Below are 17,814 nucleotides of genomic sequence, written 5' to 3'. Positions count from 1 at the left end.
TAAGCATTCAATACATTTTTGTTGACTGCCTTAAAAGAATAAGTGGGAAATAAATTTTTCAAAGCTAGATATTTAGATAAAACTATATAATGTCACCAACCACTATCTTATTATGTGGTAATAAGATGTTAGATTTACTAGACAAATACTTTATTTTATTTTATTATTTTTTTTCTTGAGAAGAAGTCTTGCTCTGTTGCCCAGGCTGGAGTGCAATGGCATGATCTCAGCTCACTGCAACCTCCGCCTCCCAGGTTCAAGCAATTCTCATGCCTCAGCCTACCAAGTACGTGGGATTACAATAGCACAATGTCAGCTCACTGCAACCTCTGCCTCCCGGGTTCAAGAGATTCTCCTGCCTCAGCCTCCTGAGTAGCTGGGATTACAGGTGAACGCCACCACTCCTGGCCAATTTTGTATTTTTAGTAGAGATGGGGTTTCTCCATGTCGGTCAGGCTGGTCTCGAACACCTGACCTCAGGTGATCTGCCTGCCTTGGTCTCCCAAAGTGCTGGGATTACAGGCGTGACCCACTGCGCCCAGCCAGAATCTGCCATTCCTTTAAGGGTTCTAGGAGACCAGGGGTCATAGGCATGCTGGAATACTCTACAGACACATTACTACATTTTGCATCACTTGCTACAAGGAAGCAAGCACTTTAACTCTGGGGTTCTCTAGATTCAGAAAGCAAGACATTCCACCTAGAAAGACTACTACAACCCATATAGTAAATGACATGGAAAAAATAGTAGGCTTGAGTAGGGCCTTAGAGCAAGAAAGGGCTGTTGAAAATTAAGATTCAGGCTATGATGCAAGCAGCCCTGCAAATTGGACCACATGATCTGACAAACTTTATAGTGTAAGAGGATGTCAGTGGCAGGAAAAGATGCAATGCAATGTGGAGTTTACATCAGAAGCTCATGGAACTGTGGAGGGGCTACCCAAAGGTGTAAAGTGGATCTGTGTGGTGTTAAGGAGTGGAATTGTGCCACTCAGTTCTCAAGAAAACTGGATACAAGTAACAAATCTGGCTGACAGCCACCAGCTGCCAGTCCTCCTGATCTGTTGCAGCACTCACATGAAACCCATGTGTTCTCCCCAGGCTGCTCCGGACTGGTAGTCAGGCCATCTCTGCCCAATCCAGGGCTACTCTAATAGGTAATCTGCTCTGAGATTCCTCATCAGGCTGGCAGACTCTCAGAGCAGCTGAGGTTTGAGTTCTTTTCTCTCTCTGTCACATGCACATTGCATTCTGAAGGCCTTCCCTGCCTACTGGTCCCTCTACCTTGTATCCCTTACAGGCATTTCCCTCAATACAGCTCTAGCTTATCTGACTCCACCTTGGTGTCTGCCTTTTGGAGGATCCAAGGTGACACTACCATGCATGCTTTAACAATAAACTTGTTAAATGATAATAATCAAGTATTTTTTTTTTTTTTTTGAGACAAGGTCTTACTCTGTTACCCAGGCTGGAGTGCAATGGCATGATCACGGCTCACTGCAGCCTCGATCTCCTGGGCTCAGGTGATCCTGTCACCTCAGTCTCCTGAGTAGCTGGGACAAGTGTGCACCACCATGCTGGCTGTTTTGCATTTTTTTGTAGACACCAGATTTTACCATGCTGCCCAGGCTGGTCTTGAACTCCTGGGCTCAAGTGAGCCGCCCACCTCAGCCTACCAGTGTTGGCATTACAGGCATGAGGCACTGTGCCCAGCTAAAGTTTTTCAAACGATTCTCCTGCCTCAGCCTCCTGAGTAACAAGGATTATGTGCCACCATGCCTGGCTAATCTTTACAACTTTTAGTAGCGATGGGGTTTCACCATGTTGGTCAGGCTGGTCTCGAACTCTTGACCTCAAGTGATTTGCCCACCTGGGCCTCCCAAAGTGCTGGATTACAGGCATGGGCCACCATGCCCAGCACCACATTAATTTTTTTTTTGTGACAGAGTCTCGCTCTGTCACCCAGGCTGGAGTGCAGTGGTGTGTTCTTGGCTCACTGCAACCTCTGCCTCCCAGACTCAAGGGATTCTGCCTCAGCCTCCCAAGTAGCTGGAATTACAGGTCCATGTCCCGCTAATTTTTTGTATTTATAGTAGAGACAGGGTTTCCATGGAGGCCAGGCTGGTCTTGAACTCCTGACCCCAAGTGATCTGCCCACCACAGCCTCCCAAAGTGTTGGGATTGCAGGTGTGAGCTACTGTGCTTGGCCATTAAATTTTTAAAAAATAGCTGCCATTGCGTTGCAATTGTCTACAGTATTCACATGCTGTACAGGCTTGTAGCTTACGAGCAAGAGGTTATGCCATATAGCCTAGGTGTATATAGTAGGCTGTACCATATAGGTGTTAAGTACACTCTATGATGTTCAGGGTGAAATTTTTAAAAAGTGTGCATTTCTTCAGAGATTAAAAAATTATAGCAACAACTATTCAGCATGGACAGATAAAAGTGTGATAAAAAGGACAGGGGGAAAATCCACTGAATAGTGCTCACCTATGTGCCAAAAGGAGTAATCATGTTAGAAGGTATCATAGAAATCAGCCTGTTAAGAACCAAAGGACTCAAGAGCAAAAGGCGAAGAGTAGAAAAAAGGGAATGGTATGTGGAGCTAGAAATCAAGTCTAGATATCTGAACCAAAGTGAACTGATATAAAGAACAAGTCACACTGCATGCTATTTTATTTCCAGTGCATGGTGTCTTTATTTAGAAAACAGACTGCATTAGACAGGTTAGTTATTGCTTTCTTGTTCTGTATATTCACATTCTCCACTTGAAAAAGCACATAGTCAAATCTGTCTTCATCCATTCTGTTGATGAGGGTAAGCAAAAAAGTAACCCCATTGGTTACTTCAAAAGAACCTAAGGGGGAAAAACACAACTTATTTAAATAATAGATATTAAAAGTCTCTATAACCAGGATAAGAAAAAATAAAAAGAAAATAAAGACAGAAAATCAACTAACATGACAATAAAACATTCTAAATTGATTAGACTACCAAAAATCACAACCAGCTTTGTGTTATTACCATTCTTTGTCTCGGTGAGCTCAGCTAAAAAAGGCACACTCTGATTCTGACTTAGAAGACATTTAATGTTCTTATCATTAAAAAATAAAAGCTAAACCTATTACTGTTTTATAAAAACAATCTTATTTCCCAAATTTGACTCTCTTTCAGGAAAAACTATTCTAACTTCCTGGAAATGGTTTTCTCTAGTGAGTGAACAGTCATAAGTTTAATTTATAGGTCCATAAGATTTTCTACTTAATTAAGATGCTGACACCAAAACAGCCAACATGTTTTTCCTTTTTTAATCTGTAAGTTTTGTGATCTATTTTAGACAGCTTATTTAGTTAATATATTTTCCCAAAGTTTTCTTTTTTGTTTTTTCTAGAGACAGGGTCTTGCTTTGCTACCTAGGCTGGCCTCAACCGATCCTCCCATCTTGGCCTCTCAAAATGCTGGGATTACAGACAAGAGCCATGGTGCTCAGCCTCCCAGGAATTAAACTGCACAATAGAAATAACATAGTTTACAAAAAACAAAAAACAAAACAAAACAACCCCATTTCAGACACTGAATATTCGTAAAATATACGTATTTAAAAATATAATTGTGCCAGGAACGGTGCCTCATGCCTGTAATCCCAGCACTTTGGGAGGCTGAGGCGGGCGGATAGCGCAGTCAGAAGTTCGAGACCAGCCTGACCAACATGGTGAAACCCTGTCTGTAGTAAAAATACAAAAACTAACCAGGCGTGATGGCGCGCGCCTGTAATCCCAGCTATTCAGGAGGCTTAGGCACGAGAATCGCTTGAATCCAGGAGGCGGAGGTTGCAGTGAGCCAAGATCGCACCACTGCACTCCAGCCTGGGCGACAGAGCAAGACTGTCTCAAAAACAAACAAACAAACAACAACAACAACAACAACAAATATATATATAAAAAATATATTTTTTATAATTACATATATAATATATATTTTATTATATATTATATATTTTTATACTTATATATTATATATAAAAAAAACACAAAGATGTTCCGTACTATTACTCTTTAGCAATCCTGTAATACAGACAATTATGCTTCATTTTTGTCAGAAAAATTGTACCAAGAGAAAAAATCTAACGAAAATTCCTTGTAGCATACACAAAATAAAACAAAATTATTGCGTCAATATGCCTAGACAAACAAAATTCAAGTTAAATGCTCTCTCATGTTCCAGGTTAACTTTACAATAAATTACAGAAAAAAAACAATTTTTGATTTAGATTAAAACTCAAGTTTATCACTTTCAGTTCTACAGCATTAACATTTTTATATAGTAATCAAAATTACTGTTCTGTCACCTAGGCTTGAGTACAGTGGAGAAAGAGTGAGACCCCGTCTCAGGCTGGGGGCGGTGGCTCAAGCCTGTAATCCCAGCACTTTGGGAGGCCGAGACAGGCGGATCACGAGGTCAGGAGATCGAGACCATCCTGGCTAACACGGTGAAACCCTGTCTCTACTAAAAAATGCAAAAAACTAGCCGGGCGTGGTGGCGGGCACCTGTAGTCCCAGCTACTAGGGAGGCTGAGGCAGAAGAATGGCGTGAACCTGGGAGGCAGAGCTTGCAGTGAGATGAGATCCGGCCACTGCACTCCAGCCTGGGCAACAGAGCGAGACTCCGTCTCAAAAAAATAAATAAATAAATAAATAAAAAATAAAAAACTAGCCGGGTGAGGTGGCGGGCACCTGTAGTCTCAGCCACTCAGGAGGCTGAGGCAGGAGAATGGCGTAAATCCGGGAGGCAGAGCTTGCAATGAGCTGAGATCTGGCCACTGCACTCCAGTCTGGGTGACAGAGCGAGACTCCGTCTCAAAAAAAAAAAAAAAAAAAAGCTGAAATAAGATAAGAACCATATGTCTTTCATTTCTGTCCAACCGATCTTGCCAGAAACAACAGATACTATAGTTAAAATAAATACGTAGTTGGGTGAATAAACAGGTCTGCATCTTATTATAAATTTAAATTCTTTAATTCGAGAGAACTTCAAAGTATCACTTAATTTCTATTCAGTCTAGTCAAATTCTAATGAAGAATGCAAATGAAAAGTGGGGAGTGAGGGAGGAAGAGAAAGACGACATATACACTCTCTTAGGAAAAACAGGCAGGCAAGGCAGAGATGGAAAATGGCAGCATCGGATAATTAAAATTCAGGACTGAATGTGAAAGAAAGCAGCTTACAAACAGACTTGGGTAAGGGAAAGGCACAAAGACAGGGAGAGAGAGAGGAACACGGGAAAAGCCCAGCCAGATAAGCAAGAGAGAAAGGCGAACAGGCAGGGTGGAACATGGCACAGTGACAAAGAAATGGGTCTTGACCTAGAGACAGCCAGTTGGAAGAGATCACTCCACTCCCAGTAATTTTTTTCCAATTATACTCTTTTGTTATTTCCCCAGGCTCCCACTAAAAAGGGAAGAATCTTTACTTTTTATTTATTTCTTTTGAGATGGAGTTTTGTTCTTGTCACCTAGGCTGGAGTGCAGTGATGTGATCTCCGCTCACTGCAACCTCTGCTTCCTGGGTTTCAAGCTATTCTTCTACCTCAGCCTCCCGAGTAGCTGGAATTACAGGTGCCTGCCACCACGCCCAGCTAATTTTTGTATTTTTAGTAGATATGGGGTTTCTCCATGTTGGCCAGGCTAGTTTTGAACTCCTGACCTCAGATGATCCACTCACTTCAGTCTCCCAAAGTGTTAGGATTACAGGCGTGAGCTATGGTGGGTGGCCAGAACCTTTTATTTGTATAAAATGATTAACAATGCATATTTTATATATCTTGCAAATTAAAAAAATTCAGATTTACTGTCAGCATAATTTTTCCATAAAGGTCACATATACCAACATACTGAGAAGAAAATACTAATTTTACATACTATTAGTTATTATTCAAAGTAAAGAATGACCGTATACCAGTGAGGTCAAATTCAAAGTAAGGCAAGGACCTACAGGCATTTATGATTACATGCGATAGTACCAAATCATGTAATTTATATAACACGGCTATCAGACTAAAAACACATGCTTAAAGATAACTTACCATTTAGAGTAAAAATGCAGGAATCTTAGTCCTGTTTCCATTTGTGTCCCCCTTGCTTCACTTGGTATGTCATGCTCTGTCTCTTCTCCTATGCAGACTTTAAGTCAGTAGCCATCAATCTGAAGAATTCCTTCCTCTGCTGCCACCTACCAGTTTAGTTCTCTGCTGCAGCAGAAGGGTATATAGAAAAAGTTCTTGCTTACCATTCAGATTAAATAGAAAAAAATTCCTTTGTTTAACATTTCATATTTTTGCACATACACCAACTTTTTAATGTTTCTCTAAGACCTTCCCTTCAAAAATAAAAAACAAAAATTTCAATCACAGAAAATAAAACACTGTACGATCAATGTTCATGCTAAGCTGGGAAAATTTACAAAAAAAGTAGAAAGAAAGTGGAAAGATTTAGCCACTCAGCAGCTGCCACCTCAAGAAGCCATTTTCTTATGTTTCCTTCTTTACCTACCCCTACAATCTATGAACAAATACTATAACTTAAAATTTTAAGTAGGCAGTCTACAACTCCTACAAATTTTAAGTTCAGAGACTACCCAAAGAACTGTGGAAGATGCAGCAATATAAAAGTTTTTCAAAGTAATTCTAGAAACTAAGGGTGTTAGGTGCTTTACCTGCTTGAGTTTTCAATGTTCTGGACTGCTTATTGCCCAATGGCTCTGAATACATTAAAACACGAACACATACGCCACCTACATTTAAAATAGGGTAGCATTTGTATGCCCATATAAGCAGTGGGTATATTTTTTTGCAAAAGAGTAATAAATTCATTAAGTCTTTTAAAAAGGACTGACCATAAATGCACATTTCCTCAAACTGTATACGTACATAAAAGAATTAGGGGAAAAGGGAAGACAGAATGACAAATGTAATAGCAGTTGTAGAACTAGGGATTAACACAGCATAAACATCTTCTGTTTGTTCAAATCCTGAGATTCATTTCTATTCCCATTCTTTTTGTCATCTAGGTCTATGTTTCAAATTTATTCTAATTAGCTATTAAGGGACAGTCTCTAGTAATGAACTAGAAATAGCAGTAATGGCTTGTTTCTGTTCCACCCTCCCACTGCCTTCATCAAGATAAAAATACGCAGTTTTGCCAACTTTAAAAAATCAGGAAATAAAACAAACACTGACATAAACACCAAAGACTAGTTAACAGTGGCACTGAAGTGACATTGCTTCTACTTTCTCATTCCTTCCCCCAATCTCAAACCCCACCCTTTGACCTCTGTATATGGGATGAGCCTGAGCAGGAGAGTTGGTGATGTCAGGACTGCGCCGTTCCCACGGATGCTCCTAGAGGCCTGCTGTGCTTCTGGGAACTGAGGCACAGGGATGTCTGTCTGACTGAAACCTAAAACAACAACAGTTCACCCCACCCCTCATGTTCCCAAACCCCACAATAGCACCCAGGTATATATGCTATATAAGGCTCACCTAGTAAGTCTGAATATGGTAAAATCTAAAAGCGAGATCATTCTTAGCAAGTCAGTGGTATTCAAACAGGCAGCTGACCGGAGGTTGTTTAACTCTCCATGCCTAATACAATCACATAGTCTGTATGCTCTAATGTTACTAATGTTAGCCATCCTTATCAGCAAGAGAACAAGGCTCTCCTGAATGAGCCTTTTTTTTTTTTTTTTTTTGGTATACGTCACATTCTTGCATGAGTACAGCTGGGATCCCTCTGTTAGTAAATTCCAATTAAACAGATAAATATTTTTGTCTTAAGATGCTTAAAGGGAATGACTGCCCTTATAAGAGTCAACTGAAGCACAGAACAGCTTAATCACTTATCACATGTCTTCCTTTAGCTACAAGAAATAGCATTACAAGCCAAGACTTCCTATTCACTAACTAGTGACTTGCTGGATGTATAGCCTCTTTGGATAGTATGTCTAAAGCCACAGGATGAAATTATGCAGAAGTGTATCTTGAAAAGGCCCTGATTACTTCCACTAAAATTCTACCTATTAGAAAGATGATAATATCCAAAACAATAAAAGTTCAGAGCTAAAACTCTAGGAAGTATAGGAGAAAGGAAGAAAGGGTAGGTAGACTGGGGTAAAGACAGAGGACAGGATAGTTTAATTTACTACTTAACAGAAAGGCTATTCAAATGGACAAAGTGTAGTCCTATCCCTGACATTTTATGTCCTTGGTTAACGTGCTTAGCCATGTTGTGCTTCAGAAATGTCCTCCTATCTGTCCAAACCTGTAATTTTTGAAGGTTTAAACCATGATTTTCTGATCATCTCAAACTGCTTACATCTCCTTGTTAGAACTAGTATCTTAGAAATGCCAAAATGATTAGTTCTGAAATCACATTGCTCCTAAAAGAACTAAATTTTTTTGTATTATCTTTGTCTTATTATTCCCTTCCACTTTTATAATGTCACAGAAAGAGAAGCACTAAGGTAAAATGAATGCTATGTTGAGTTTTTACCATATATATAACCTAGAACCTAATTTTACCTTTCAAAACTCTAGTTTTCCATACCTGTCAACTCCTAATTGATGTCTTTATACTGTGAGCTCACTGTGTATTCGGAACACCAACCCCTGAAAAAGCTTAAGCCAGAGTAGCACAATGGAAGAAACAAACAAACCCAAAACAAAAACAAAGCCAAAAAAGTCACACTCTGAAATACTTAATTATAGATATATATGCAAGAAATGGAGTCATCTAAATGGATAAAATTCCCAAGAACATCTTGGGTATATCATAACCAAGTCAAACTTTACCCCCAAAAGCTCTTCTTTAATCATATTACTCGCTAGATATGTTTATGCATTATTTTTAAGTGAGAATTATGACAAACCCATGGTTACTTTTTGAAGTACATAAAGGAAGAAGTTTTAAAAAAAGAAAGTTAGCCTAGTGATGGAAAGAAAGGAGAAAGAGTCAAATTACCTGCAGGCAGACTGGGGCTGTGCCTGAATCCAAACCGGTGCATTTACCATTCATTACACAGCTGCATTATTGGGGGAAGGGGAGTTTAGAAGGGCACTGACCCCGAAAGTTCTCAATACTTCTCACTCATCATCAGGAAGGGGGAAGAAGGAAAGTTTTTTCTCTGGGTATTTTTTTGTTTGTTTGTATTTGTTTTTTTGGCTCCTGAAAAGGCTGGTAAAGAACAGTAACAGTGCAAGCAGTTAGAATATTTCTTTAAAAACAATGTAAAAAATGCAAAACATTAAGGATTTTCAAAGGCCAAATTTTCGTTAATACAGAAAGAATTTTCACTAGAGTTAGGCAGCCACCCCAAAACAGCATGGCAAAATGGCATTGGTATAAAGGAAATAAAATACCACACAAAAATCCAAAACAAAACTAAAAACATTTCAAATTAAACCTGGAAGACTAGAAGATTCCAACAGCAGATTTCTGTCCACTACTGAAACATTCCAAAATCCAAGCTCCAAAGGTGCCTAAATGTATTTTAAATGAAATTTTGTTTTCTTTTTTTAAGAAAAGAAAAAAAAAAAAAAAAAAAAAAAGAAAGCAAGCAAGCAGTCAGTGAACCTGGTTATAAATCCTGCAATATATTACATTTTTAAAAATCCTAGTACAACAAAAACAAATCTTAAATAAAATTAAACAAACAAACAAATAAAAACAGTAGCAGCAGTGGTTACCTGTCTGAGCACCTACATTTTCTTAGGAGGGGATCGTGTCTCACCAGCCAAATAGCCCATAAACCTTCTCAAAAAAAGTGAGCCAGGAGAAAAGTATAACATAAGATTTGATTTCACAATGTCTCTAAGCCCCACAAACCCCAAACTGGGGATTCACTGAATGAAGCAAATTTGCTTCTCCATTGCTTTCTTCTTGAGAAAAAGATGATTTTCAAAGTCAATGCCTTCAATACCTTCTCAAAGTCTGATAATGTGCTTGATGAATGCCAAGTCTCTTGTTGGGTTTTTCTACTGTTCCAGGGTAGTTTTCTTATTGATAACATATACAGAAAGATTTCAATGTTCATTGGAGAAAAGCCAGCAGAAATGACCAATCAATTATAGGCACCAAAAAAGAAAAAAACTATTAAAAATTTTAAATAGAAGAGTTCATACTTATATGTTTAGATATATAAAGTCCAGTTTTCATTATGGGTGACATAAAACAATATCAGAAATAATTATTTTTGAAATACAATTTAGAATTACAATTTTAACAATATGCAAAAAATTTACAATAATTCAGATTTTATCATTACACATATTTGATATACACATTTTATCTCTCATAATAGCAATGAAGATTATACAACAGTTATTAAACAATTATGAAAATAAATTTAACTTTCACCTAAATATCTGCTGCTGTTTCCTTAGGGGAGTTCCAGAATGATTTGCTCTTATTCTTTACCTTAATCTTGAAGGAATTCAAGAAGATATCCATGTTTTTAAAATCTAAGATAATTACTGCTCTTTTCATTCTAACATGTGAGTGTATGTTTTAATATCATGTGAATGCATAACAGTGAATAAAACTAATGAACTAATTTCACATATTTCCTATAATATAGTTGGTTAATTTGATATAAGTTAAAAAAAGACTAACTACATTTTTGCTGATGCCTTACCCCACCAACACAAACATGACCTTTTCATTGAATAAAGAGGTTGTTTTAAATGTATTCATCTACATACTTATGATATGTAACTATTCAAAGTGTATTGTCATAATACACATGGCAACCAGATGGTCTCTACATGAACATATGAATGATAATTTAATTAAGCAGTTCTTTCTTCCTCATTTATTTCTCTATACCAAATAGTATGCATCCTCCACAGTATGGTCTTTCAGCGAAAGTACCACCAAGTATTTCTTTCTGTTAATGAGTCAGAGGTACTAATATATGTATGTGAGTCCCCCAGTTACCCTGTGCAAGATAAGTTCTTTTAAATGCAATTAGAATATCCTAAGATAAATTACAAACTCCTCTTATGTATCCTTTTCTCTGAGGTGAAATGAGACACTGCACAGATGAGAGGTACTATTCTATTCATCAACAATCAACCTTTCACTCAATTTTAATATTATTTAATTCTACGGAAAAAACAAATTTTATTACATTCCTTTTTAAAACGGGGGAAAAACTGTACAAGTAAGCATGATCAAACCTCTGTTATAGCTGGTTAATACTGATATTTTATTATTGCCTCGAAGTCTCTCTAGTAGTGTCCAAGAAATTATGTTTAAGGTCCATCTGAAGGAAAATAGCACTGGAGAGGCAAGAAAGGCTTGGGTAAAAGCTTCAGAGGATTTGTACGGAGATGGAAAACTTGCTGTTTAAAAAATTATGTTGGGCTCTGCAGCATCTCCATTTCTTAACATACCATCCAAACCCATCAATGGGATTAGTTTTACCCATGTTTTAAAGGCTCATATTATATGCAGTTTGGGGGCTTTTATAAATTCTGAAAGTAAAGGAATATAAAGAGTGGACAGTATTGAAGGCTTAAGAGTAGGGCTATACGAGACTCAATACTACTAAATAAGTCCCCAAACAAAAACATCCAACCCACCCCCAATCCCAAATCCTATATGTAAAAAGAGAAAATGCATAGCCAGAAGCATTAAAGAAAAGCACGTAGCCTTGAATAAACTGTACACTGAACAGGCTAGAAACAAAAGGAAAAAAACAAACAACGTACATATACACAAAAAGGCCTAAAAAAGCATCTATTCACCCTATGTTTTAAGGTGAATACCTCTACCCCAGTGGAGTCTACTTATGAAAACAACTCATCTGTTTTTTAAAGTCATAAACTCTGTTTCCCATCATGCTCCATTTTCTAAATTATCCTTTTTGATTAGTTGATGTAAACAAAAAGCAAAACACATACACATGCATGCGTGCACACACATACATATATACTCCCTCGTAAAATGTGAAAAATGCAAATATATAACGCTGGCATTCGAAATCACTTCAGCTGTATACTTAGAACTCATAGGCTCTTGATTTGCCCCCCAAAATATTTTTCCTTGTCCTTATTTAAATGCCCAACCACCAAAAGAAAAAGGGAAAAAATAAAAGGCTTTAAATGTACACGTTTCAAGTCAGTGTCTTGTTAACAAAAAAGGTAGCATTTTCTTCACTTTGGCCATTGTTAAAGATGCAGGCATAGAGCAGGAAATGTTAGACTAGCATGTATTAAAAAAAAAAAAAAAGCAACATTAACAGAGCACATCTTCCAAAAAAGACTAAAACACTAACAAATACAAGTCAATGCACATATTTTAAACTAGTGTAATTTTATCTACATTGAATAAATGTTATTTTGTATACCGGACATTGCAATACTGTTCATTTCCATTTCATCATGCAAACATGCCAATTTTGTCATTAAGAAGTCTTTATTGGGTTATAGTCACTTTGACCCTCCCACCAAATTAAGGGGGAAAAAACAAAAATAAGAAATCCCAGTAAAAGAGCCCCTCGAGATTTCATAAACTACAAACGAAAGCTGCTAGTTAATAAGGAAATGGCAGAATTTTCAGAGCTGTATAATACAAAAATTCCTGTAATTTAAGCAGATGTTTTCCTCAATGACAAATCTTCCAACACAATGTGAAGTTATGCTATTTGGATATTTGTAGCAAACCTTGTTTTTTTTTTTTTTTTTTTTTTGTACAAAAACAAAAGCAAGGGACCATGAAAAAAAAAAGTATTTGTTCCTCATGGCCTATGAGTATACAAATTTTTTTAGCAATTTAAAAGGGTAACTATGAGAGCCTGACATTTTTCTATACCCCACCTATTCTGCCTCTCTATTTGTAGGATTTGTAAATGAAAGTAACATCTTACGAGCAGAGGTCTCATCTATCTCCCACTCTCTCCAACTAATCCTACTAATTTTCTCTCATCTTCCTGAGCATCCTCCATGAACAGCATTGCAAGTTGGTTTCAAAAATAGAAAAGAAAAAAGAAAGAAAGTTTTACAAGGGTTTTGTTGGTTAATTACCAGTGGAGTCAGTCCACCAGTAGTTTGATTTCATTGGCTAGCAGCTGGTTCATGTTGAACAGGCCCCCTGGGAGCTTGGTGAGCAGCTCTCGCTCCGTGCTTTCAGGGTCGCTGTCAACAGAGCTGGAACTTGCACTCATGTTGTCAACAGCAGTGCTGGCTGGGGGACCCAGCTCCGGCTCACTAGTCTCACTGGCAGTGGACACCACGGAGAGCAGGGACATACGCCGGGTGAGCCGGCCAGAGGGTAGAAGGGAGGCGGCATAGTCTGCTATGATACCAGCTACATCTAGATTACAAGCCTTATCAAAGGCGATGAAACCTACATTTGCATTGGCCTCACAGACGCAGAAGGAGCCGTCATCTTTCATCAACAGGTCAATGCCACATACATCCATCCCCAGGATATTAGACACCTGGATAGCTAGCTGCTTCCCTTGTTCACTCAATGAGCACATCATCCCCACACCACCTGGCAAGAGAAACAAGACAGGAAATTAACAAAATCATGAACTTTTGAAATAAAATTAAAGTTGGCCTCCAAAGCTAAGCCTCTCTTCTAAATTAATAGTGAAAATAAAGGTGCTATTCTAGTGTAAAATTAGGACTTCTAAGTCTAGATTTCCTTAATTAGGAATCTTCTCCCTATCCAGTCTCCTAGGAATTGATGATTTCATAAGTTGTCAATATTTTTCCCAAGTCTATCTTACTTGCAATAATATAAACCAAGTATAAGGAAGTTCAGCATGAATACAATTAGACTTTACAGATGGCAAAAGTATTATTGGTTTTCAATTTATAAAAATAATAAAAATGCATAACAGAACCGAGGATGGGATAAGATCTGGAAAGGTGGTGACCTGAACACAGCTCTCTTCCTCTACAGCCCCCCACTTCACTCTAGCTGTCATTTCAAAGCCAAAAAGCTTCTGGGTCATAAGGTAGCTGGCTGGATTTAAATGAAGTCTTTGGTCTTGCCAAAAGGAAGGAAGAGAAAGGAAGTAGAACTTGATTTTCTCACTTGGAGATCAGCTTCACAAAGCTCTGAATTAAGGACAGGAAGGCAAAGCACTTTAAGAAGAGCTAGGCTCCAAGAGCTCTGTGTATCCGTAGGAGTGAGGATGACAACATAACGTGAGTTTGCCTGTAGTGTTTGACCCCAGTAAGGCCAGAAGTAGCTAGACAGGTGAGGTGGATCCTCCCTACCACTGAGGCTGTAGGAATAAAGGAGTCAAGGAAACAAAAGACTTCTTTTAGGTACTTCCGTAGAAGCATGCCCCGTGACTTAGATGATTCTGCTTCACAGCACTTGTAAGACTGAGGCCATGTAGAATACTACAAATAACCCAAGCTGAGTGAGCCCTGATGTAAGAACAAAACAATAATAATCCATCTATGACTTTAATGAAAGAAATAAGAGCTCTTTAAGGAGATTCAAGTTCAGTACAAAAAGACTTTCTGAAGTTAAAACAAAAACACGATTACTCAACTAAAAAATCCAATAGAGAAACTCAAAGAGAATACAGTCGCTTTTGAGAGTTGACTTAGAAAATTAAGGAATATGCAAAGCATAGCTAAAAATGTGAAGTGAAATCATAAAAGATAAAGGATTTGGGCCAGCTGTGATGGCTCACACCTGTAATCCCAATACTTTGGGAGGCTGAGGTGGATCACTTGAGGTCAGGAGTTCAAGATCAGCCTGGCCAACATGGTGAAACCTCATCTCTACTAAAAATACAAAAATTAGCCAGGTGTTGTGGCATGTACCTGTAGTCCCAGCTACTCGGGAAGCTGAGGTACAAGAATTGCTTGAACCTGGGAGGCAGAAGTTGCTGTGAGCCAAGATTATGCCACTGCACTCCAGCCTGGGCAACAGAATGAGACTCCATCTCAAAAAAAAAAAAAAAAAAAGAAAAAGAAAAAAAAAAGAAAACTGGAGAACTGAATCAGAAAAATACTCCTCAGGACAGAAACAGATGGAGGAGAGGCAACAATTAATGAAGAAATTTTCCAGAAAACTGTATAAGGAATAAATTAGTCTGCTGACTAAAACAGTTAAAATCCAGGTTAAACAGATAAGAAAAGACACAAATATATCTACAAAATCCCAATAAAATTTGAGCGCTACTAAAAATATTTACAAAGAATAAATTACCCACAAACAAAAAAAATTAGAGTAGATTTGGACATTAAACTGCAACAATAAAATCTTAAAGGCGGTAGAATTGAAGCTAGACTCTTACAATATAAGAATTATATCTCATGGCCGGGCGCGGTGGCTCAAGCCTGTAATCCCAGCACTTTGGGAGGCCGAGACGGGCGGATCACGAGGTCAGGAGATCGAGACCATCCTGGCTAACACGGTGAAACCCCGTCTCTACTAAAAATACAAAAAACTAGCCGGGCGAGGTGGCGGGCGCCTGTAGTCCCAGCTACTCCAGAGGCTGAGACAGGAGAATGGCGTAAACCCGGGAGGCGGAGCTTGCAGTGAGCTGAGATCCGGCCACTGCACTCCAGCCTGGGTGGCAGAGCAAGACTCCGTCTCAAAAAAAAAAAAAAAAAAAGAATTATATCTCAGACAAAGTATTCTTCTTCTTTCAGGGAGAAAGAAAGACGTGTGATATTCTGATCTAAATTATATATTGCTTTTTGTCCACGGTTCCTGGCATATAACTCCAACAGCCCTTGTTATAGTCTTCTGTTATAATGTTGGGGCACTGTAGGCCTTAGAAAATATAATCTAACCTTCCCCTGTCCTCCTTTCACCTACCTCACAGCAGGACTCTAATCTTTCACAGCCTTTCTGATTGTTGGTCATAAGACTTCATTCCAGGCCTGCCCCATACCCTGGAGGAAAGAATGTGGCACAGAGAGGCCAAGAAGAATCTGAACAGACAAGCCTTGCTGGGTTTCCCTACTCAGTCTACTAGTGTTAGATCATACCCTTTTGGTTCAATTACATTTTTACATGGTTTGGATATCAAAAAGGGCAAGGTTCAGAAAGCTTCTGGATAGCGGAACACAGAGGTTCCTGAAGGGTGGCACGCCCTGGGAGGGCATGGAAGCTTCATATCCTTTCTCCCATACCTTGCCCTATGCATCTCTTCACCTGTATCCTTTGAAATATCCTTTATGATATACAGGTAAACACAATGTAAATGTTCCTTGAGTTCTGTGAGCTGCTGTAGCAAATTAATCAAACCTAAGCAGAAAGTCAAGGGAACCCCAACTTGAAGCCAGTTGGTCAGAAGTTCTGTAGGTCTGGACTTGCAACTGGTGTCTGAAGGGGGTGAGGTGGGGAGTGGGGGACAGTCTTGGTGACTCTTGGTGACTGAGCCCCCGACCTGTCAGATCTGATGGTATCTCCAAATAAGAGAAATCCCTCACATGTGGTCAAATAAGTGATCTGTGTGAATTGTTTCTGAGAGAATAGAAAAAGCACTTCGAGTGTATTTTTTGTATTAACAGAATATGTGAGGGTATCTATGACTCTGATAGCCTACCAGGAAAAATAATCAGGAAATGATACTAACATACTAGTAAATGGCTAACAGAGATCTCAAGATATGGGAAGATGAATATGAGGAGTAAACCATGGTGAGTACTTTGCAATACAGGTATAATTCATTTTAAGTAGATAAAGACAGACTGCCTGGGAATGGATAAAATGCCATATAAGGGTTCATGAAACAGAAGAGACATACAGTAAAACAAATTCCAAACAGACTTGAACTAAAACTACTAGATGATTTCAGCAAAACTGGAACGTAACGTCAACGAGACTAGGGATTTTTGTCTGTTGTGTTCACCACTATACACAAAATACTACTACAAGAGGCCGGGGTGGTGGCTCATGCCTGTAATCCCAGCACTATGGGAGGCCAAGGAGAGCGGATCACCTGAGGTCAGGCGTTCGAGACCAGGCTGGCCAACATGGTGAAACCCCGTCTGTACTAAAAATACAAAAATTAGCTGGGTATGGTGGTGGGTGCCTGTAATGCCACCTATGTGGGAGGCCAAGGTGGGAGAATTGCTTAAATCCAGAAAGCAGAGGTGGCAGTGAGCCGAGATCACACCATTGCACTCCGGCCTGGGCAACAAGAGCAAAATTCCACCTCAAAAATAAATAAATAAAAAAATTACGGCTACAGCAGTACTTGACACTTTGGAGGTACTCGAAACTACTCAATAAATGAACGAATCAAGAGGAAGGAGTAGGAAGGAAATAAAATTGTTCTAATATTCCCATTGGAGGGGACAGGGAACAAGGAATGCCTGGGGAAAGTAAAGGCATTCCAAATACTTCATTATTATTATGATGGTACAGTGAAGTAGTAAATAAAGTATCAAGGAAAATGATCTTCTCAAGTAACTGTAGAGACTGTGTCTGATTATGAGCATAAGAAAATAGAAGGTAACCATTAATGGAATGCAAAACCCTCGCTGATCTCCCAAATAAACTGGGTTTGGTGGCAGGAGCGAAAATAAAATGGTACCTTACAAACCAGCAAAAATCAGAAAAGAAAAAAGAATAAGGAACAATTTGAGTTAAATAATAAACACAAAATAAGATGGAAGAAATAAAATGAAGTATATTAGTAACTATACAAAAAATGGACCAAATCTTCCATTAAAAGATGGAAACTAGTCCGATTTGAATAAAAAACAAAACTTAGCTATATACTGCTTATAGAAAACATAGGCAAAATAAACTTACTTCACATCTTTATTTC

The 17,814-nt window shown here is 38.6% G+C and overlaps 1 protein-coding gene across 8 annotated transcripts in view; it reads right to left on the bottom strand.

The window, feature by feature from the left end:
* Positions 1-2,674: 2,674 nt before the first annotated feature.
* RIMKLB (ribosomal modification protein rimK like family member B) overlaps positions 2,675-17,814 on the bottom strand; it is a 94,218-nt gene continuing 79,078 nt past the window's right edge. For 2 of the 8 annotated variants that reach the window (XM_033222883.1, XM_033222884.1), the window contains 3 exons: positions 9,018-13,553; positions 6,086-6,250; positions 2,677-2,860 (listed from right to left, as the gene is read on the bottom strand). In XM_033222883.1, the coding sequence (XP_033078774.1) occupies positions 13,090-13,553 (464 nt within the window). In that variant the 3' untranslated portion in view covers positions 2,677-2,860; positions 6,086-6,250; positions 9,018-13,089. Of the gene's footprint in view, positions 2,861-6,085; positions 6,251-6,714; positions 6,793-9,017; positions 13,554-17,814 lie in introns of all 8 variants that reach the window. The other 6 variants (XM_033222885.1, XM_033222886.1, XM_033222878.1 and 3 more) reach the window with 6 other exon arrangements.

This window comes from Trachypithecus francoisi, unplaced genomic scaffold (assembly GCF_009764315.1).
Source record: "Trachypithecus francoisi isolate TF-2019V2 unplaced genomic scaffold, Tfra_2.0 Lachesis_group11, whole genome shotgun sequence".
Lineage (NCBI taxonomy): Eukaryota > Metazoa > Chordata > Mammalia > Primates > Cercopithecidae > Trachypithecus > Trachypithecus francoisi.
The sequence above is the reverse complement of the archived record's forward strand: the minus strand, read 5'-3'. Positions and strand labels throughout refer to the sequence as shown.